The sequence below is a fragment of the Girardinichthys multiradiatus genome, chromosome 7 (assembly GCF_021462225.1).
Source record: "Girardinichthys multiradiatus isolate DD_20200921_A chromosome 7, DD_fGirMul_XY1, whole genome shotgun sequence".
Classification (NCBI taxonomy): Eukaryota; Metazoa; Chordata; class Actinopteri; order Cyprinodontiformes; family Goodeidae; genus Girardinichthys; species Girardinichthys multiradiatus.
The window spans coordinates 23,304,388-23,325,381 of record NC_061800.1 but is presented as its reverse complement, the minus strand read 5'-3'; the positions used below and the strand labels follow the sequence as shown (position 1 = coordinate 23,325,381).

The 20,994-nt window shown below is 40.7% G+C and overlaps 1 protein-coding gene across 1 annotated transcript; it reads right to left on the bottom strand.

The window, feature by feature from the left end:
• Positions 1 to 411: 411 nt before the first annotated feature.
• gja5a (gap junction protein, alpha 5a) lies at positions 412 to 17,184 on the bottom strand. The gene is made up of 2 exons (XM_047371383.1): positions 16,988 to 17,184; positions 412 to 2,844 (listed from the first exon to the last, which is right to left on the bottom strand). The coding sequence occupies exon 2, from the start codon at positions 2,817 to 2,819 to the stop codon at positions 1,686 to 1,688; it is 1,134 nt and encodes a 377-aa protein (XP_047227339.1). The 5' UTR covers positions 2,820 to 2,844; positions 16,988 to 17,184; the 3' UTR covers positions 412 to 1,685.
• Between the last annotated feature and the right edge of the window lie 3,810 nt (positions 17,185 to 20,994).

Genomic DNA, 20,994 nt, shown 5'->3' with positions numbered 1-20,994 from the left:
AGACTAAAAACTGTTGGCATTTGCTTATTATATCAATCATCCTGATTTCTTACTTTGTTTAAAAAAATTCCAGCAGGAACAAAACCGCTAAAGGGGAAAATATATTTGTTTCACAAAAATTGGAAGTAAAATAAGTCACCTTTTTCATTATCAGCTTCCAGTTTAACTTGGACACCCATGCTCCTGGCAGACAGAGAGAAAGAGGCTTTCTGTATAAACACCGCTTAGAGCCTCCGTCTGGCACCTTCAGGTCCTGTGCTGTGACAGCAGAAAGTCTACAGCTGGTGTTTGCACCTCCTGGTCCTTATTTGCTGCTGACTTTGCAGCGTTTGTAAATTTACTACATAGTTGATGTAGCACAGAAATCTAAGAAGGATGTTTTATTGAAAGAACCAGATAACAACAACAGAATACACTTTACGGATGATAGTTTATTGGTTTGTTGTAGGCTACAGAATATGTGACAGAACAAAAGAAAATGCACTAAATCCTATTTGATCTTCTTCAAATGTCCGACTGTAAAGATATTTATGAATTTGTACAATTATTCTCATTATGGTTTGAAACTAAACTAAGAAATAAAATACATTGAAAAACAAGAAATCAAACATGTTGCATTAGAATGACTATTTAAACAATATATTCAGGACAATCTGAAAAACATAAGTGCATTATCGCCACCTAGTGGCTGAACCTGCTCATTACGCTATATCTCGGCAGGACCAATTCTTTCAAATTCAAACTTTGAATATATTTAAAAGTACAAAACAAGAGGCTACATTCTCACATCACGCTTGCACACTAACATAAAGGAAATAGGCCACAGTTTTTCTCACACATATAAAGCTATTATTTTTCTATTTTATTGTGTCTTTTTTGCCTCAAAGTTTAGTGCAATTGATTTAGTAGAAGAGACATATAAGATGATTTGTACTAAAGAAATAAAATTCCTCCATATCCTTTCAAGGCACTTTTGTATTTTCATGCAAATATAAAAAATGTTCACAGTTAATGCTTTCAATCTTTCTTATTGTATTAACGGGATCCCATAGTGCTGGGGTTGGAAAAATGCTGTACTTAAATCAAAGGAGGAAATGTAATTCAGGAAATAAATGAGGTGTGTTTGATTTATTTGATTTCAAATAAATTAGCTCCCACCTTCTCCACACAGATCCAATTATGCATCATGTCCCCCTTTCTTTCTGGTTTCAAAAACAGCAAACCATGTGCAATAGACAGGTGCCACACCTGCTGCCCTGCTCTTGTTAATTTATGTTTGCAGTTTGTTAAACATTTAAACACACCTGATCATCTGTTCAGAAAACTTTCGTATATAAAGTTGATGTAGTCCTTCCACAGATCTGAGTGTTTCTTTAAATGTGAACTCTTTTTATCATTGGAAGAGTTTCCTCAGAGTTTGCATAGAATGCCTGCACTCACGACCAGATTGTCTTTTAGGAATAACTATCAGGCTTAAAAGGCGTGTGATGACTGATTTTGTGTTGGTTCTTCACTAACAATGTAAATGAAATATATTGAAAGTTTGTGGTTGTAATATGAATAAACGTGTAAAAAGTTTAAGTGGTGTCCAAACTTTTGCAAGTCATTAGAGTGGTGTTTGTAAGTCACAGTTCTGTCATCACTCTTTGGTTCTCTTTGGCCCGTTTGCTTTCTCCTCGCTGGACCTATACTGCCAGGTCATCTTGCCGTGCCCGGCTGCTGGTGCCGCTGGTCCTGCTCAGGCGCCGTTTGTCCTTCAGGAAGCCTGAATGCAGCAGCGGAGAACAGCCGTTGGGAAGGTCTGCAGGCGCCTGCTCAAATCTAATTCTCAGGAAGTCCTCCTCGTCCTCCAGGTTGTCACAGCTGTGGTGCCGCTCAGTTGCCAGGTTGGCCGAGTTCTGCTGCAGCGCCATCCTTGTGTTGAAGGGGTGGGAGGCAATGGAGGTCATGGGGTTTATGGATCCTGGCGTGGTCAGACAGTGATCAAAGTCAGGAGGTGGGGTGCAGGAGGCAGAAGGTCGAGGCTGGTTCTTGGATTCCAAGACTGTTGAAACAGCCACCGTCATGGTTCTGTGGTTGTTCTTTTGCATCATCTTGTTACGTACGCACTTCTTGATGCTCTTCCAGCTGAGATGGTAGAGCTCCAACACAGACAGCAGAAGAGACACGCCAGCTACCACCAGCATGAAGACGATGAAGACGTTCTTCTCTGTGGGCCGGGACATGTAGCAGTTCACAGGGTTGGGACAGGGCCAGGCCTTACAGAGGTACAGCGCCTTGAGGAACACCCCGTAGATTAGATACTGCACCACTATGAAGGTCACCTCCATCACTGTTCGGATCATGATGCTCAGGATGTAAGTGTAAAGCAGGGCTCCTTTTAGGTGAACACGACCGGTTCCCACAGGTGCAGTCTCCTTATGCTGGAGGTACTCCTTCTCCTTCTGTAGGTCTTCTCCATCATCCCCCCTCGCTTCCCTCTCCTCCTGCTCCATCCTCCTTCTCTTCTCCTCCCTTCGCACAGAGTGCATGGCGTGGCCCATGTAGATGAGGGAGGGCGTGGAGACAAACACGATCTGCAGCACCCAGTAGCGGATGTGGGCGATGGGAAAGGCGCTGTCGTAGCACACGTTGGTGCAACCGGGCTGCTGAGTGTCGCACAGGAAGTCACTCTGCTCGTCGCCCCAAGAGGACTCTGCCGCCGTGCCCAGCACCAGGATGCGGAAGATGAACAGGATGGTGAGCCAGACCTTGCCGACTGAAGTGGAGTGCTCCTGGACCTCTTCAAGGAAATTCCCAAGAAGACTCCAGTCCCCCATCTCTGCTCAAAGTTCAAGGACACACCTGAAATGTAGAAGTGGAAAAAGAGAAATATAAATAGCTTGCATTCCTGTTGAATGAAATGGCCTGTGTGTCAGATTGTGTATTCATAAATAACTCCTCGGCCTGTGAAATGCTTGAGGACTGGATGCTTTGGCATGAGAGCAATCTTTTTCCCATGAGAGTGTGATTGTGGAAGGTTCGGAGTCATTTAAATCAACATACAGTGGCTATAAAATGTCTGCACACCTTGTTAAAACGGTTGTTTTTCGTGCCATAAAAAGGAGAACATGATGAGTCTTTTCGGAACATTTTCAACCTTTAATGTAACCTAAAACCCATGCAATTCGCAAAAAATCAAGCAGATCTGTTTGAGGAAAAAACATAAAAAATAAGCTGCTATAGCCTGGTTGCATGAATCTGCCCCCAATTAATTAATGCTTCATTGAAGCTCCTTTTGGAGAGCAAACACCTTCTATCAGTTATTGAGCATCTAAATAATCCTAAAAGTAAAGATTTTCTTGATATTATACCCCATTGTACATTAAAGGCATTCATCGATAATTGGAGAAAATCTCCTCCAACACTACTTAAGACTTAGGACTTCTACATAATTAATAAAAAGACGAGAGGCTGCCAATTGCGTGATAGTAACACTGAAGGAGCTCTGGGAATTTCTGTCAAGTTCAGGTTGTGGTTTACATGTGACAACAACCTCTTCTGTTCTCCATATGTCTGGGCTGAGGGGTAGGGTTGGAAGACAGAAGCCTTTTCTTACAGGCCTGCCTAAATCTCCTTCTAGAAGAACATGTCAAAGACTGATGGAGATAAACTTGAACCTTTGGGCCACCATACCCACAGTGGTGGCAGCATCACAATGGGGGCTAACGTTTGTCAGATGGAATTGAGGTCTTTGGCAATCAATAGGGAGTTGGCGCCCTATGTGTTTAGTTGGCACACACACCTCTCGCCCCTGAGAAAAGGGAGACCAGGCTGTTTGATGTCAATCACAGTGTGCCCTCAAGAGATAAGCACTGAAGCTAGCCTGTGACTTCTTTGGTTCCTTTAGTTTAAGTGTCTGAGCGCTACCTTTCAGGGTCCCATCCGTGCAATAACCGCCAATGCAGAGGTGTGTAAACTTTTTACATCTGCTTTAATAATATTAGTTCAAGAGCATGACAGACCGGCACCCAGAGAGCGAAGCAAAGTCAAAGCTAAAACAAAGACTCTGTTCTATTAGAGTTGGGACATGGCCTGAGCTGCCTTCAGGAGATCATCATTGTTATCAGATTTAACGTCCTTTGTGTGACGAGCCTCCTACAGATCATCATTTCTTAGATCTGTAGATTTCTACATCTAACCTATTAAACAGCGGCCGATAACAGGCAGGTGCTCGAGCACGAGACCCAAACATGGCAGTGAAAAGCTTGCAGCTCTCAGCTGAGGATGACCCTACAAGGCAGCTCAACAGACAGCTTCAATAGTGTCACCAGTGACCCCCCCCCAACATCATCGAGAGGTTGAGACAACCCATCGAGGTGTGACCTCTGGCATCTACATGCTGCATGTACATGTGGCTGCTTGAGGCTTTTACAGTGATGGATGAGCTGCGAGTCAGTAGAAGCTAAAAGGAAAAGTTAAATCACTAATCACTGCCTTACTTGGTGTGGTTTTAGAAAATGTATACATTTTTGAAAAGCTTTCATGGCGTCCGAAGTGGAGAAATGGTATACAACATAATACGTGCAATCACAAAGAGGGAAAAGCAGAGACTTGATGTTAACTTTTTTTAACTTTTTTACTTGAATGTAATCCATTAGTGGTTATTTGCTTTGTAAGTAACACTTTGGTCCAGGGCTTTCAGTAGGCTGGCTAACATGGCCGTTTCCCAAATGAATGTGACAAACTTTCCCTATTATTATTAAATTCACCTTTTATTGCAGCTGGATTATATCCATTTGAAAGATTCTTAAAAATAATCCAACCTTTAAATTATGGTTAATTTATTGAGTGGGAAAATAAATAATCCCACGTTTGTAGTTTTTTTATTGAATGTTGCCACATTTATTTCTAGTCAATATTCAAAATGGGAAAGACAATACAAGGTACATTTCTCAGTTGCAAGCCACTAGGTTGAATAAGGGTCTGTAACAGCTTGAGTCTCTTAGTTTTCCCTGCCAGCCTTGAACACATCACTCACTGACTTCCTAAATGACTGCACCTGTTTTGCTGCGTACAAAACTATCCTATCAATCAGCCGGTAAATGGTCAAAAACATTTGGTCAAATCTACACAGAAGTGGATTATTTTGAGGCTTTTCTTTAACATCTTCAGTAAGGGTGCGAATAAATGTTGAGGGTGTTGTACAGGTCCTTCTCAAAATATTAGCATATTGTGATAAAGTTCATTATTTTCCATAATGTCATGATGAAAATTTAACATTCATATATTTTAGATTCATTGCACACTAACTGAAATATTTCAGGTCTTTTATTGTCTTAATACGGATGATTTTGGCATACAGCTCATGAAAACCCAAAATTCCTATCTCACAAAATTAGCATATCATTAAAAGGGTCTCTAAACGAGCTATGAACCTCATCATCTGAATCAACGAGTTAACTCTAAACACCTGCAAAAGATTCCTGAGGCCTTTAAAACTCCCAGCCTGGTTCATCACTCAAAACCCCAATCATGGGTAAGACTGCCGACCTGACTGCTGTCCAGAAGGCCACTATTGACACCCTCAAGCAAGAGGGTAAGACACAGAAAGACATTTCTGAACGAATAGGCTGTTCCCAGAGTGCTGTATCAAGGCACCTCAGTGGGAAGTCTGTGGGAAGGAAAAAGTGTGGCAGAAAACGCTGCACAACGAGAAGAGGTGACCGGACCCTGAGGAAGATTGTGGAGAAGGGCCGATTCCAGACCTTGGGGGACCTGCGGAAGCAGTGGACTGAGTCTGGAGTAGAAACATCCAGAGCCACCGTGCACAGGCGTGTGCACGAAATGGGCTACAGGTGCCGCATTCCCCAGGTCAAGCCACTTTTGAACCAGAAACAGCGGCAGAAGCACCTGACCTGGGCTACAGAGAAGCAGCACTGGACTGTTGCTCAGTGGTCCAAAGTACTTTTTTCGGATGAAAGCAAATTCTGCATGTCATTCGGAAATCAAGGTGCCAGAGTCTGGAGGAAGACTGGGGAGAAGGAAATGCCACAATGCCAGAAGTCCAGTGTCAAGTACCCACAGTCAGTGATGGTCTGGGGTGCCGTGTCAGCTGCTGGTGTTGGTCCACTGTGTTTTATCAAGGGCAGGGTCAATGCAGCTAGCTATCAGGAGATTTTGGAGCACTTCATGCTTCCATCTGCTGAAAAGCTTTATGGGGATGAAGATTTCATTTTTCAGCACGACCTGGCACCGGCTCACAGTGCCAAAACCACTGGTAAATGGTTTACTGACCATGGTATCACTGTGCTCAATTGGCCTGCCAACTCTCCTGACCTGAACCCCATAGAGAATCTGTGGGATATTGTGAAGAGAACGTTGAGAGACTCAAGACCCAACACTCTGGATGAGCTAAAGGCCGCTATCGAAGCATCCTGGGCCTCCATAAGACCTCAGCAGTGCCACAGGCTGATTGCCTCCATGCCACGCCGCATTGAAGCAGTCATTTCTGCAAAAGGTTTCCCGACCAAGTATTGAGTGCATAACTGTACATGATTATTTGAAGGTCGACGTTTTTTGTATTAAAAACACTTTTCTTTTATTGGTCGGATGAAATATGCTAATTTTGTGAGATAGGAATGTTGGGTTTTCATGAGCTGTATGCCAAAATCATCCGTATTAAGACAATAAAAGACCTGAAATATTTCAGTTAGTGTGCAATGAATCTAAAATATATGAATGTTAAATTTTCTTCATGACATTATGGAAAATAATGAACTTTATCACAATATGCTAATATTTTGAGAAGGACCTGTATATAAGGTAATCAGAGAAAATCAGGAGGAAACAGATGACAGTCATGAAAACATTTGCATCGACATCTAAACTTCAACCCTGACCAGGTTTGATGGGCCAGTGCATAACACAGGATGGGTTGTTTGTTTGTTTGGTCTGCTGGTTTGTTTCCTGAACACACCCAATACCTGCGACAACTGGAGCCCAGTAGGAGAGCTGTACCCAGGTCCCAGACATGGAACTGGCTCGCAGCCCTGCTCGGATGAGGTTGATGATCTTTACTGGAAGTAAATCACAAAAAGACTCCGAGACGGAGGAAGGGAACAAGATTCCAGCCAGCACAATGGCAGGAGGTTACACATTAAAACAGCATACACTGTTATCAGCTGATACTGACAACAGGCTTCCCTCACCTGTGAGGACCGTGCGAACAAAACATCCATGCATGGAAAAGTATAAATTCAGATATGTGATAGACTGTCCTCTGAAACAGAAGCAATTGCCTCTAAAAGCTTTAAAGTAAAACAAAAAAAGAGATTTAGGCAAACAAAAAAATTAAGTTAAAAATAAAGTCTTTTTCCTTTGCTACATGTTCTTTTGTTTTTAAAGACAAATCTTGTTCTGTAAAATCATGACATAAAAAGTCACCAGATGCTCGTGGACAAATTAGATAACAAAAGCTTGTTTTTCTAATAATTAATTCATCTTAAGCTTAGAAATGTCTCTAGTTGTGGTATTTTTCTAGAGAAAACACAGAGTTACTATCTCATCTTTAGTGGAGGAGAGGTTAGATCATTTCACAGCACAGGAAGTTTTCTATTTTGGCATGGAACGTTTACCGGTATCAAAGTGTATCAAAGGTATGGACTAGTTTTCTGTCATGAAGTTCCCAGGATTCAACGTCCTCTAATGAGATGCCAAAGAAACTATTGCAGGTTTCTCGGGATGCATGGAGCAAAGTAACCCCCACCTGTTGCTGTACACTGCTGGTCAGCTGGCTGTTTGAAGGCTGATATTTTTTACCTTCATTTACAAGACAGACATGTTTGGGTGTTTGAAAAAAGTTCCGCTTGTAATAAATGTTAAAAAAAAGCACTTACTTACAAATAATGGCTTAAATAACATTATTATATCTGTAATATTACATGACTACAATCACATTAAAGAATGCACTAATAAGAATACATGAACAATGGTAAAAAACAATTGTGCCTGAAATAAGCAGAAGGATTGCTGGGGCCATGTAGCTGTCAGTGTCTTCCTCCCTTGACTGCGCTGTTCTTGCTCTCAGAGGAAGCAATTTCGAACAATATGATTTCCGGCAAACAAAAGGATCAAGGTATTAAACTAGAACTGTCTAGAAGTGAGAAAGGGCAGAGGTTACAGTTAAACTCTTTCAGTGAATCTCTTTGCTGTGTTCGGAGCACCTTCTGGTTGTCTGTCATCCTTGTGCTGCTGGCAATAACCTGGGATTTACTGTGATCCATCGTGCCCTTTGCCAAGCAGCCTGGTTGGCCTGCATATAATCACCCCTGTCAGATTTGTTTAGAATCCTAGTGGAGAGTAATGGAGAAGCAATGGACTATCTGGTTAGGTGGTATTCAGAAAATGGCACATATCAAAGTGCATTATGTACCTTTGATATATTTCTAGATGAAATTGAAAATAAATTAAAGGTTGATTGTGATTTAGAAGAGCCATATACACAATAACAGTGTGAAGGTACATGGTTTTTCACCCCTTAATTAGTTAAAGGTCAAGCTACACTCAGTTTGCCTGAACATTTTCTGCACCGACACAGAGCTGGTATGAACTTGAACTCAGAGAGGTAACTAGAGAAACAGCTACTGTTCTCCTCTCAATCACCAAATGTGATCATTGCTGTTTATGTGACTTGCTGCAGTCATAACTGAAAAATGCCATGTTCCTTCTGCTCTATACAAAACAACTATAAATCCTCCAGTCTGTTGGACACTCGCTGTTGCCTTAGAGGGCAGTGGCTCTGATTCAGGAATCTGGTACGCTTATGGCAACCCACAAGCCTGGAGAAACCCCGGATGTCAATTTTGCACCACCTTCATGTTATGTTTAGATGACTATGCAGTGACGCACTGAGCCATGGTTTCAAAGCTCTCTCTTACAAAGTCTTTATTGGGCTCCAGTAAACTATAACAGATGCATGAACAGATGCATAACTTTGAACAGAAATGAAACACAACATGATAAGTGTGGGCACAAAAACACAAATACGGGTGATTTAAACATTTCTGCACCTTTCAGCACTAACCTGCCATGTTTAACAGATCCTCTTAACAGGCCAGAATACATTACTTGGTCTGTGCCATCCTCTTAAACACACAGGCATTTTGATGGCATTGTATACATTTCCTTGGCTTCCCTCTAATTATGAGAGTTTGTTTAGACTCCAGTCAGGGAAGGAAAAAGTTTAGCCTAAGAAAACTGGCTCTGATTGAGGCAAAAACCAAAGCAACACGTTCTTGCAAACTGTTAGTTACTAATAAGTATATCTTATTCCAAAATCTGATATAGTTTATAGTATGTGAACTTTAAAAAAACTGTATTATCTGACATATATTAAGACAAATTTATGTACAGATAGCATATTGTTTATAAAAACTGCAATTTTGACTTTTTGTTCAGTTGTGTTCTGTCAAACCTTTTTGACACAGGGCCTAAATTTACTGCTACTGATTATATGCTGGATGTATCAATAAAGATTAGATCTGATGTAACAATGCTAATTTGCTCATTTGTTTAGATGGGTTATTAGTTAGCCTATAGTTTAGTTAGCCCTCTTAGTTGTCTGAATTGTTAAACCAGGGTGTGTTCTTTTGTTAGCCAACAGTTTGTTAGTTAACGATGTAAATCAGCCACTCCTAAACACAACAGTAGGAATAGGTTATCCTTTGTTAGCTCAATCATATAGTAACACCTTTATTCATAAACCACTTTAAAATAAACCAAGGTCCACAAAGAGTTGCACATATACAACATAAACAATTTAAATAAAGAAAATTAAACAAGTTAAGAATAAGTTAAAAATAGAGTCAAACCTCTTAAAATGTGTCAAAGACTTCAGGGAATAAATATGTTTTAAGAAGATTTTTACATTCAGAAAGAAGAGAGAGCTGCCAGACATGCAAGGGCAGATCATTCCACAACTTTGGAGCGGCTACAGAAAAAACACGGTCACCTATAATTTTATTCTTGGTTTTAGACATATTAAGGAGCTGCTGGTTGAAAGACCTAAGGGAGCGGGCAGGTATATATGGCTGCAGCATAGGTCATTAGGAGATTTAAAAGCAAATAAAATAACTTTAAAAAGGATCTCGAAATGTACAGGTAGCCACTGAAGTGAAGTTGAAATGGAGTTAATGTATTCAGATTTTCTTGCCCCAGTTAAAAGTCACCTCCAGATTAGTGATGATCAGTCTAACATACTGGGCCAAAGAACCAAGATCTGTGGTGGAGGTCACTTCTGTTTTTGCCTTGTTAAAATGTAAAAAATTCAAAGCCATCCATGATTTTATGTCATCAAGATAATTGAACAGTGAGTCTACTGAGAAACCCTTGGTCTTTTTCAGAGGGAGTTAAATCTGGGTTTCAGCTGCATATCTGTGGAAAGAAACTTATATGTAGAACCTGAGGGGTTCAGGTGTAAAGAAAGAAAAGAAAATGGCTCAATTTTGTCAAACAACACAGAGCAGAGGACAGGTATAGAAAGGTTGTAAACAGAATGAGAGACCTGAGCTTTTAGAGATGTTACTTTATCAATAAAAAAGTGAACTCGACACAGACAGTCTGTGGAGCATGAAGGACCAACTTCACAGCTTTAAATAAAACTTGAGGTTCATGGCAATTTGCCTTAATAATAGAAGTGTTTTCTCTTAGCATCTTCAACAGTTTTCTGAAATTATATTTTTTATTATGACACATGAAGTTCATCCTTCTTCCGTTCACATCCAGCTCTCCTACACTTTCTTCTGGCACCACGAGTGGTTTCATTCAGCCAGGGTTCAAATTTGACTTTTACGTGCCCGATCTTAAAGCTACCAATCAATGTTCTCAGTAATATTAGTTTTACCAATAATTTATTAGTTATTTCTTGCTTTTTGCATGTTCAACTAATAGCACCAGAGGGCTAGCAACAATTAAACCAACAAGTTTAATTTTTAATCCATTTGATCTGCATACATTTAGGTTTTCTTTCATCTTTTGCCCTGAGCAAACTGGAGATAATAGCTATATAGTCTACCATGCTGGTGCAGGCAGATGTTGCCAGCAACCATTCACAAAGACTAGATTTATTAATACTTCTTGAGCTGAATCTTAAGAAAACAAAATCCAAACATATGAGAGGCATATAATACATTAAAATATGAAGAAAAATAACTATGGACAGTTTTCTGTTGTTTACAAATAGGTCTGAAAACTGTGGCTTGCATTTGTATTCGGCCCCCCAGAGTCAATACTTTGTAGGATCTTCTTTTAAGTAGAGCTTTAATGGTGCGTTCAGACCAAACGCGATATAAGTTTCTGGGGCGTCTGGTTTTAATGCAAAGTATACGGTGGACGCGCATGTTGTGACTTCAAGAGATCCTATGACAAGTTTTTGTTGTCGCGCGCGGCGCATTGTGAGATTTCTGCTGCGATCCATTAACCTTGGAAGTCGGAACTGGGATGTTGGAGTTTACTTGATCTCCGAGCTGTAGTGTTCCAGTTTCATGCTTGTTTTCGTTCGTACTTCTGGCAACTGTCTTCGACATCTTGAGCGACAGTCAATATCAAGCGTCTGACTTCAAAGTGCACAAGCATCCTACTTGAGGCATTGGACGCCTTTTTGAAGCCCAAATCGCGTTCGGTCTGAATGCAAGGTGTGTCTCTAGCAGCTTGGCTGATGTAGAGACTGAATGTAGACGTGGAGTTTTGCAGAATAGCTCAAGCTCAGTTAGACTGATTGGATAGTGTCTGTAAACATCAAATTTTCAAGCCATGCCACTGATTCTCAGTTGTAGTTAATTGGCTGCATGTCCAGAGTCGTTGTCCTGTTGAAAGCACACCCCAGTCTCAAGTCTTTTGCAGCCTCTAGCAGGTGTTCGTTTCGGATTGTCCTGTATTTAGCTCCGTCCTTCTTCCCATCATCTCTAACTAACTTCCCTGTCCCTGCTGAAGAAAAGCGTCCCCATGATGCTGCGACCATCATGTTTCATGGTGGAGATGGGGTGTTCAGGGTGATTAGGGATCAATGTTAGATTAGGCAAAAAGGTAAAATTTGGTCTCATCTAACCTTATCCTGCTTTAACATTGTCCGCGACCTTTTTCTCTGACCTTATTCTTCTGTGTTCCTTGGGTTTCATGATGCTGAGGCCTTCATGGAACAGATTGATATTACCCTTCAGTGGGCTACATGGGGGGCTGAATACACATGTACATCACACTTCAGTCTCAGGTTTTTAAAAAAGAAATTGAACTAGAAACAAGAAAAAAACAAGGATCGTTTGCTTTCCACTTTACAGTTATACAGTACTCCCAATTAAATACATTGAGTTTTGTGGTTGTCACATATCAACTTGTGATAAAGTTTAAAGAGAAGGATTTATTTTGCAAGATTTATAAGGATGTTGCCTTTTATGTCTGAACATGCTACTTGCTCTCAAGACCAAGAATAGAATGTACAGGTCCTTCTCAAAATATTAGCATATTGTGATAAAGTTAATTATTTTCCATAATGTCATAATGAAGATTTAACATTCATATATTTTAGATTCATTGCACACTAACTGAAATATTTCAGGTCTTTTATTGTCTTAATACGGATGATTTTGGCATACAGCTCATGAAAACCCAAAATTCCTATCTCACAAAATTAGCATATTTCATCCGACCAATAAAAGAAAAGTGTTTTTAATACAAAAAACGTCAACCTTCAAATAATCATGTACAGTTATGCACTCAATACTTGGTCGGGAATCCTTTTGCAGAAATGACTGCTTCAATGCGGCGTGGCATGGAGGCAATCAGCCTGTGGCACTGCTGAGGTCTTATGGAGACCCAAGATGCTTCAATAGCGACCTTTAGCTCATCCAGAGTGTTGGGTCTTGAGTCTCTCAACGTTCTTTTCACAATATCCCACAGATTCTCTATGGGGTTCAGGTCCGGAGAGTTGGCAGGCCAATTGAGCACAGTGATACCATGGTCAGTAAACCATTTACCAGTGGTTTTGGCACTGTGAGCAGGTGCCAGGTCGTGCTGAAAAATGAAATCTTCATCTCCATAAAGCTTTTCAGCAGATGGAAGCATGAAGTGCTCCAAAATCTCCTGATAGCTAGCTGCATTGACCCTGCCCTTGATAAAACACAGTGGACCAACACCAGCAGCTGACACGGCACCCCAGACCATCACTGACTGTGGGTACTTGACACTGGACTTCTGGCATTTTGGCATTTCCTTCTCCCCAGTCTTCCTCCAGACTCTGGCACCTTGATTTCCGAATGACATGCAGAATTTTCTTTCATCCGAAATAAGTTCTTTGGACCACTGAGCAACAGTCCAGTGCTGCTTCTCTGTAGCCCAGGTCAGGTGCTTCTGCCGCTGTTTCTGGTTCAAAAGTGGCTTGACCTGGGGAATGCGGCACCTGTAGCCCATTTCCTGCACACGCCTGTGCACGGTGGCTCTGGATGTTTCTACTCCAGACTCAGTCCACTGCTTCCGCAGGTCCCCCAAGGTCTGGAATCGGCCCTTCTCCACAATCTTCCTCAGGGTCCGGTCACCTCTTCTCGTTGTGCAGCGTTTTCTGCCACACTTTTTCCTTCCCACAGACTTCCCACTGAGGTGCCTTGATACAGCACTCTGGGAACAGCCTATTCGTTCAGAAATGTCTTTCTGTGTCTTACCCTCTTGCTTGAGGGTGTCAATAGTGGCCTTCTGGACAGCAGTCAGGTCGGCAGTCTTACCCATGATTGGGGTTTTGAGTGATGAACCAGGCTGGGAGTTTTAAAGGCCTCAGGAATCTTTTGCAGGTGTTTAGAGTTAACTCGTTGATTCAGATGATTAGGTTCATAGCTCGTTTAGAGACCCTTTTAATGATATGCTAATTTTGTGAGACAGGAATTTTGGGTTTTCATGAGCTGTATGCCAAAATAATCTGTATTAAGACAATGAAAGACCTGAAATATTTCAGTTAGTGTGCAATGAATCTAAAATATATGAATGTTAAATTTTCATCATGACATTATGGAAAATAATGAACTTTATCACAATATGCTAATATTTTGAGAAGGACCTGTATTGCCTCTCTTTTTATTTTGGATCTTAAGTGTTGCTTGAGATGCTGATTTCTGTATCTTAGCCACAACTCTCCAAACTTTAAAACATTTAATTAATCTCACTTGAAAGAAGCTCTGTAAAGGATGTGAAACACCCACACTGTCAGATTCAGCCGGAGGATGGCTGTTTTATTCGTTTTGAGGGTCTGACACCATGTTTTTTGAGTTGCCATAGTGACATATATGGAGAGATTATGTATATCAAACCATGTTTGCCATTTTTTATCAGAGTTGTGTGTAGCATGTATGTTGAAACTTGCATTTCTATATTTGAACCACAGTTTAACACTCTCCGTTTTAGAAGTGCAGCAGCTGTCTGGATGCAGGGCTGCAGAGGTGGTGTGCATATCCCTCCCAAGAGGATTATAATCAACAATGAGCATGTTTAAGTTTAGCTTGTATTGACTTGGCGCAACAGTGAGTTGGGATGGTGTGACCTAGAAAGTTGATCTAATGCAAAATGAGGGGGAGAATGGTTCTCTCTAATGTGAGTCACCTGTTGCTACCCTCCACACATCCAGCGTGCATCTAGGCTATACATCAGTCAGGCCGGCAGAAGCCAGCGGGCCAATATGCTGCCTGCTACCTTACATGGCTCTACGGCTGTTCATCTGCCCACCGCTTTACACAAAGCCATGGCCTCGTTATGATCTATGGTTTGGCTGTTTATGGCAATTCACTGGAACATTTAGAGCAGACAGACAGCTGAGAGGTGTTTAATGTGCGGGAAGTTCGGATGAACTCACTCTTAAAAGAAATTTCTGTGTTGTTGCTATTTGTGGAGGGGGGACATATTAAATGTTTGGCACATTTTCATCTGTTTTTATCTCTTCGTCAGATACAAAGCATTCATCTTTGGCAATAAACACTATTTGTTTTAGCTGACCAGCCATTGGGTACATCTACACAAATCTTTCTTTTTGTTTATATACTTAATATCCGTACTGCACCGGCAGATGTGGTTTCACGATGGTGATCCACATTGTTGTACAAATACTGGCTTTATTTCAGACCTGGCAGTTTCATTTTTCATTCTCACCTTGGTTCAGATCAAGCATGGATCTGTTGCTCTCAAGACTGCTGAATGTGTTTATACAGAGAGATGATTAATTTAAAACATCTTCTTTAACACTGTAGGTAAACAATCTAGCAAACACTATACCCAAGTTATACTTATACTTTAGCCTGTATGCATCTTGCCACCTGTAAGGTGTATAAAGGGAATAATAAGGGAAGAATCCAAAAACATGATATAAAGTGGAAAACCACTAAAGTACTTGAAGTACTTGTTTTGATTCTTAAAGAACATTTTGCTCAGAATGCCTGAATACTAAGTAAGTGAACTTAAGTGAGTTTCTTGATTGAAGTTTTCTCTGAATGCAGTCATCTTTTAGAAAAAAACTGTTTGTTCTGTGATGTTTACTAAAGTTCAGGATCTGAATGCTTCCTTTATCACTGAGTGAAAAAAGGCACAATACAATGTTTCACTATGGAAATTTGTAAGGTACAAAAATAAACAACAACCATATAATAGAACTAAGACTTTAAAATTATTAAAAATTATTAAAATTTAAAAATATTGATTAAAGGTATTTTGACAATTAACCCCTTCAATTTGTAGCTGTAAAAAAACAGGAAGGACTAATTTGAACCCATTGAATCCATTATACTGATTTAAAGAACATTCTGAAGAAGTTTTATTTTGAACATAGTGAGTTTCTTTTATAGGATCTTTCATAAGACAGTTTGTACATAATTATCTGTAAGTCAGCATCTATGCTGATGATCTTATCATGCTTATTAATGTAGTAAGAAAAGAATCCTAAGATTGATTTATTGTTGAGACATTTAATGGACTATGACGATTCATTTATTGTTTTTTTTAATCAATCAATTAATCAACCAGTATTTATAGAGCACTTTCCATACTTGAGGTAATCACAAAGTGCTTTGTGTAACATAAAACAGGAAGCAATTAAAAAAGAAACAAACAGCTGCGGAAAATCCAAATACTGAGATAAACTAAACTAACCTGGGGAAATAGGATATGTAAAGAAATGTATAGTTAATTAGGTGATGTTGGGCAGATGTGTTAATGATTAAAAGGAGACACTAGAGATAGACAAAAAACTGTAGAAAAATGTAGGTTATAACCTTGTGATAAGAGTGTTACAACTACATTCACAAACAATGAAAATAGAAATAAAACAAATAAATGGATATGTAAAACAGAACTAAAATAAAATGTATGTTTAATTCAAAAAATATAAACATTCATTTGTCACTGCAATAAAACAAAACAAATAAAATGGTAAATAAAATACTCTCAACTCAAACCAACACCACAGATGCAGATCATTTGCAATAAAGTTGAATTAGGATCAAATAATCTCAATTACTATAATTCAGCTAAAAGCCAAAATAAAAGCCTTAAGTTAGAAATGTCATTTTACCCATCTGTACTTTGTGATCACTTACTAGTATCAGCCATATCATGTATTAAAAGCGATAAGCAATGTGAACGCATTAAATTTGAATTTCACCTGTCAGATGATGAAACAGTTATAAAGAAAGGATTCCTCAAATCTGTCATACAGTAAGTAAACCCTGCCTGTGGCTCTGTTTAAATGCCTCCATTCCTGCTTTTTGTTTGACTGCATGTGTCTCTTGTTGAGTTATGAAGACAAAAGAGAGCGAGCAGGTTGATAGCTGTACCTGCCAGAGAGGATGGTTGCTGTAACAAACACCAGGGCTTCCACTCCATCAACAAATCATCTCTAACCTCAATGTCTGGCAGCAGCGTTTGAAAGTCCCTCTTTCTGAAAATCTTCACAAACTGGAGATCACATTACATACAAGCTTACCTGCTGTTCTGCTCGTCTGGACTTCTGCTTAGGTAGAAGATCCTTATCTGTGTCCTGGTGAGCTGAGATGAAGCCCTCCTTAACTTTTTGGTGAAGATAAAGAGTGAAGAGAGGAGTGCAGTACGTGGAGCTACCTTTTTCTTAGGAACATTAGGAGGAACTGGTTTCAGCAATGGCATCTGAGCATTGAATTATTTGTCCAAACTAGAAGAATAGCTGGTTCATCACAAGAGAGTGCCCCCCACACGGACCTCCCTTCTCCCTCTCTTCCTCCTCCTCCATCTCCTCCTCTTCCTCTCCTAGTTCCCCCTTTTACATCTCACATCCCTGGTGCTCTATTTTTTGCTGGGAAGCATTCTCCAGCAGACGGAAGGGAAGTGGGATTGTTTTCGGAGATCAGTGGCAATTCCGCTCGGAGTAAATGTCCAGAGTGCTGCTAGTGACTGTGTGTTCCTTAAGGTTTACACTTCTGTTTTGTCTCTGTTCATCCAGCAATTGTTCTTCTAGTACTGAAACATATTTAAGACCAGCAAAACCGATGCAACCGATATTTGTGTCATCATAAGCAGAGATAAACCCTGTAGGGAAGCGGTCATGAGATTTTGGTCAAAGCACTGTACCTGCTTTGTTCATCTGTTCGTCCCTGGAAAATCCTGATCATTGCCTCTAGTTGGGAATTTCTAGGACACTAAAAACTGAAAGCGCTATTCCTCCTCATCGGTCCTGCTTTTTAGCTTGTTATCCATTTTACATAGTTTCACAGTCTGTTGATACAGTGAGATCACAATAAATAATCTGACTTCTTTTTAGCTTTGATTCCTCCTTGCTGAAGGTCAATGTTCATTCAAATGAATGTAATTTTGTTGTTAGGGCACACGTGGATTCTAGGTCAAAGTTTATGGCTTTGACTCTAAAGTTAGAGGCGGCGTTGTTTGGCAATTGTTACTTGGGTGAATAGATCCTTATCTTCTCCGCTGATTTAGGTTAGTAATTAACCCCACAGTTGTTCCTGATGTGTTGATCAGTGTTAGGCTGTTTAACAGCAACAATCTCTCAGTGTTGGATATAAAGTGCTGATATAAGGAGTGAATTTAGCTTCACAGCTTCATATTTGGCAGCTGAGAAAGGGTGAATTTGGTAGTTTTCTGGGCCTCAATGCCTTCTTAGATCAGGCCCACTTCAAAAAGCAAAAACACATAAACAGTTTTCATGCAGCCATCATTAGTATGAATGCCATATTTTGGCTATTCATGATCCATGTGAATCACTCTTTTTTCATGGTAGATTGAAAGAACAATCTATCATCTTTGTCAAAGAAGAATTGGGCACACAAGCCTGAAGTGATATTCTTAGATAGATTCAAAAAGAGACACACACCCTCATTCACAGCTGCCCATGTGGATCTAATGCCTTCCAGAGAAAAGTTCTTTGGTCAGTGGAGACAAAGATTTGACTATTTGGCCACAATGACAAAAAGTATGTTTGGAGGAGCCAAAACCAGGCCTTCAGACCTCAGAACACCATCCAAACTTTAATTTTATTTTCATGTGTCCAGTCATAGCATTTCAGGCATACTATATAGAGAAACTGGTTGCCTTAATGTGCCAAGGCAGCTTTACCTCTACAAAAAGGATATATCAAGACAGAATCCTAATTGCGTGATTGACTTCATTAAATTAAGACTGGATCCATCATCAGAGTAGGTGTATTGATGTGGTAGTATCCTGTGTTTGAATGACTTTACCCATTTGGATTTTAAGTGTACACATGGACACTCAAGTCCAGTTCAAATAACATGATGAAGAGGATTCATGCAATCTATTTGAAATGATCCTAGACTGAATACATATTCTTTAAAGAACAGCCATGAGTTAGAAACCTTGGATCTGTTTGTGGAAATTCAAACAAGGGTAATTCCTTGGGCTTTGCTTCCTCCAGAGAGAGAAGAATGAACTGGACCTGATCTAAGGTTATGTACGTGGCAAAAAAAGCAAATCATATTGCCTTTTTTCTTATATTCACAGACAGAATAAAGGTTTCACACATTGGGTTTTAAACAATCTCTAAATATAGTGTGGCTAATCTTGACAAGAGATGTGAACTTTCTCTCTGTGCATGTGTGTGTTTTCTGGAGACTTCCACAGTCCAAGACACACATGCTACGTTTAGTTTATTTATATCTACATCAGAAACTAACTTCGGAGCCATACCTTGCTGCCACTATTGAACAAGATAAGAAAATCATGCATTAAGTAGAGAATGTTAAATGGGAAAGGGACTGAAACATATTTTTGCAGATTACTACCCACAGGTCCTGACTAAAAGAAAGAGATCATTAGAGATCTGGGCTTATCTGTAGTCTTCTTATTTGGATGGAAGGACATTTAATTCCAGACCTATGCTACTATGTCAAATATTTTTAACTTTCTTAAACTGATTGCTGATTTTAAACGTGTTGGACCTCATGGTTATATGTTTGGAAGGCTCTGAAGTAGAACCAAAATGCAGACAGGTAGGCAGAAGCAGAAGCAGCACAGTAAGTTGAGAAGTTTAATAAGTATAAAACAAAAACTTACAGCAAGGTAAAAGTCAAACACAAGCAGGCATGGATGAGGACAGACTTGGCATAAAACATAGTAGTATAAACCAGCAAAGAGCAAACAGAACTAAAGAGACTGAATAAAGGTGATTACAAGATGACTGTGGCAGGGAGGGGTAACTACAACATGAATGGAGAAACTGAAGCTAAGGAATAAATGCACCACCTAGAAAGCATAAACTATAACGATTAGAAGCATGACCCAAAACAAAACCGAAACACCTACAAATCATGACAGTTATATTTATTTTGAATGATACTGATGATTATACAGTGCCTTGCAAAAGTACTCGGCCCCCTTGAACTTTTCAACCTCTGGCCTCATTTCAGGCTTCAAACATAAAGATATAATATTCAAATTTTTTGTGAAGAATCAACAACAAGTGGGACACAATCATGAAGTGGAATGAAATTTATGGGATGTGTCAAACCTTTTTAACAAATAAAAAACAGAAAAGTGGGGGTCTGCCAGGAACGCCTGGTGGAGCCCTCGGCCAGGGATGTATTCAACTCCCACCTCCAGGAGAGCTTTGACCAGATTCCGGGGGATGTTGGAGACATAGAGTCCGAGTGGACCATGTTCTCCTTGTGATGCCCTGTGGGGGGTGCTCCAGGAGTATGGAATCGGGGGCCCTTTATTAGGGGCCATCCGGTCCCTGCACGAGCGGAGCAGGAGTTTGGTCCGCATTGCCGGCACTAAGTCGGACCTGTTCCCGGTGCATGTTGGACTCCGGCAGGGCTGCCCTTTGTCACCGGTCCTGTTCATAACTTTTATGGACAGGATTTCTAGACGCAGCCAAGGGCCGGAGGGGGTCTGGTTTGGGGACCAGTGGATTTCGTCTCTTCTTTTTGCAGATGACGTGGTCCTGCTGGCCCCCTCTAGCCAAGACCCAGTTCGCAGCTGAGTGTGAAGCGGCTGGGATGAAGATCAGCTCCTTCAAGTCCGAGGCCATGGTACTCGACCGGAAAAGGGTGGCTTGTCCTCTTCAGATTGGAGGAGAGTTCCTGCCTCAAGGGGAGGAGTTCAAGTATCTCGGGGTCTTGTTCACGAGTGAGGGAAGAATGGAGCGGGAGATCGACAGATGGATCACTGCGGCTGCCGCAGTAATGGAGGCGCTGTGCCGGTCCGTTGTGGTGAAGAGAGAGCTGAGCCGAAAAGCGAAGCTCTCGATTTACCAGTCGGTCTACTTTCCTACCCTCACCTATGGGAATGAACTTTGGGTCATGACCAAAAGAACGAGATCCCAGATACAAGCGGCTGAAATGAGCTTCCTCCGTAGGGTGGCCCTTAGAGATAGGGTGAGGAGCTCGCCCATCCGGGAGGGGCTCAGAGTAGAGCCGCTGCTCCTCCACATCGAGAGGAGTCAGTTGAGGTGGCTTGGGCATCTATACCGGATGCCTCCTGGAC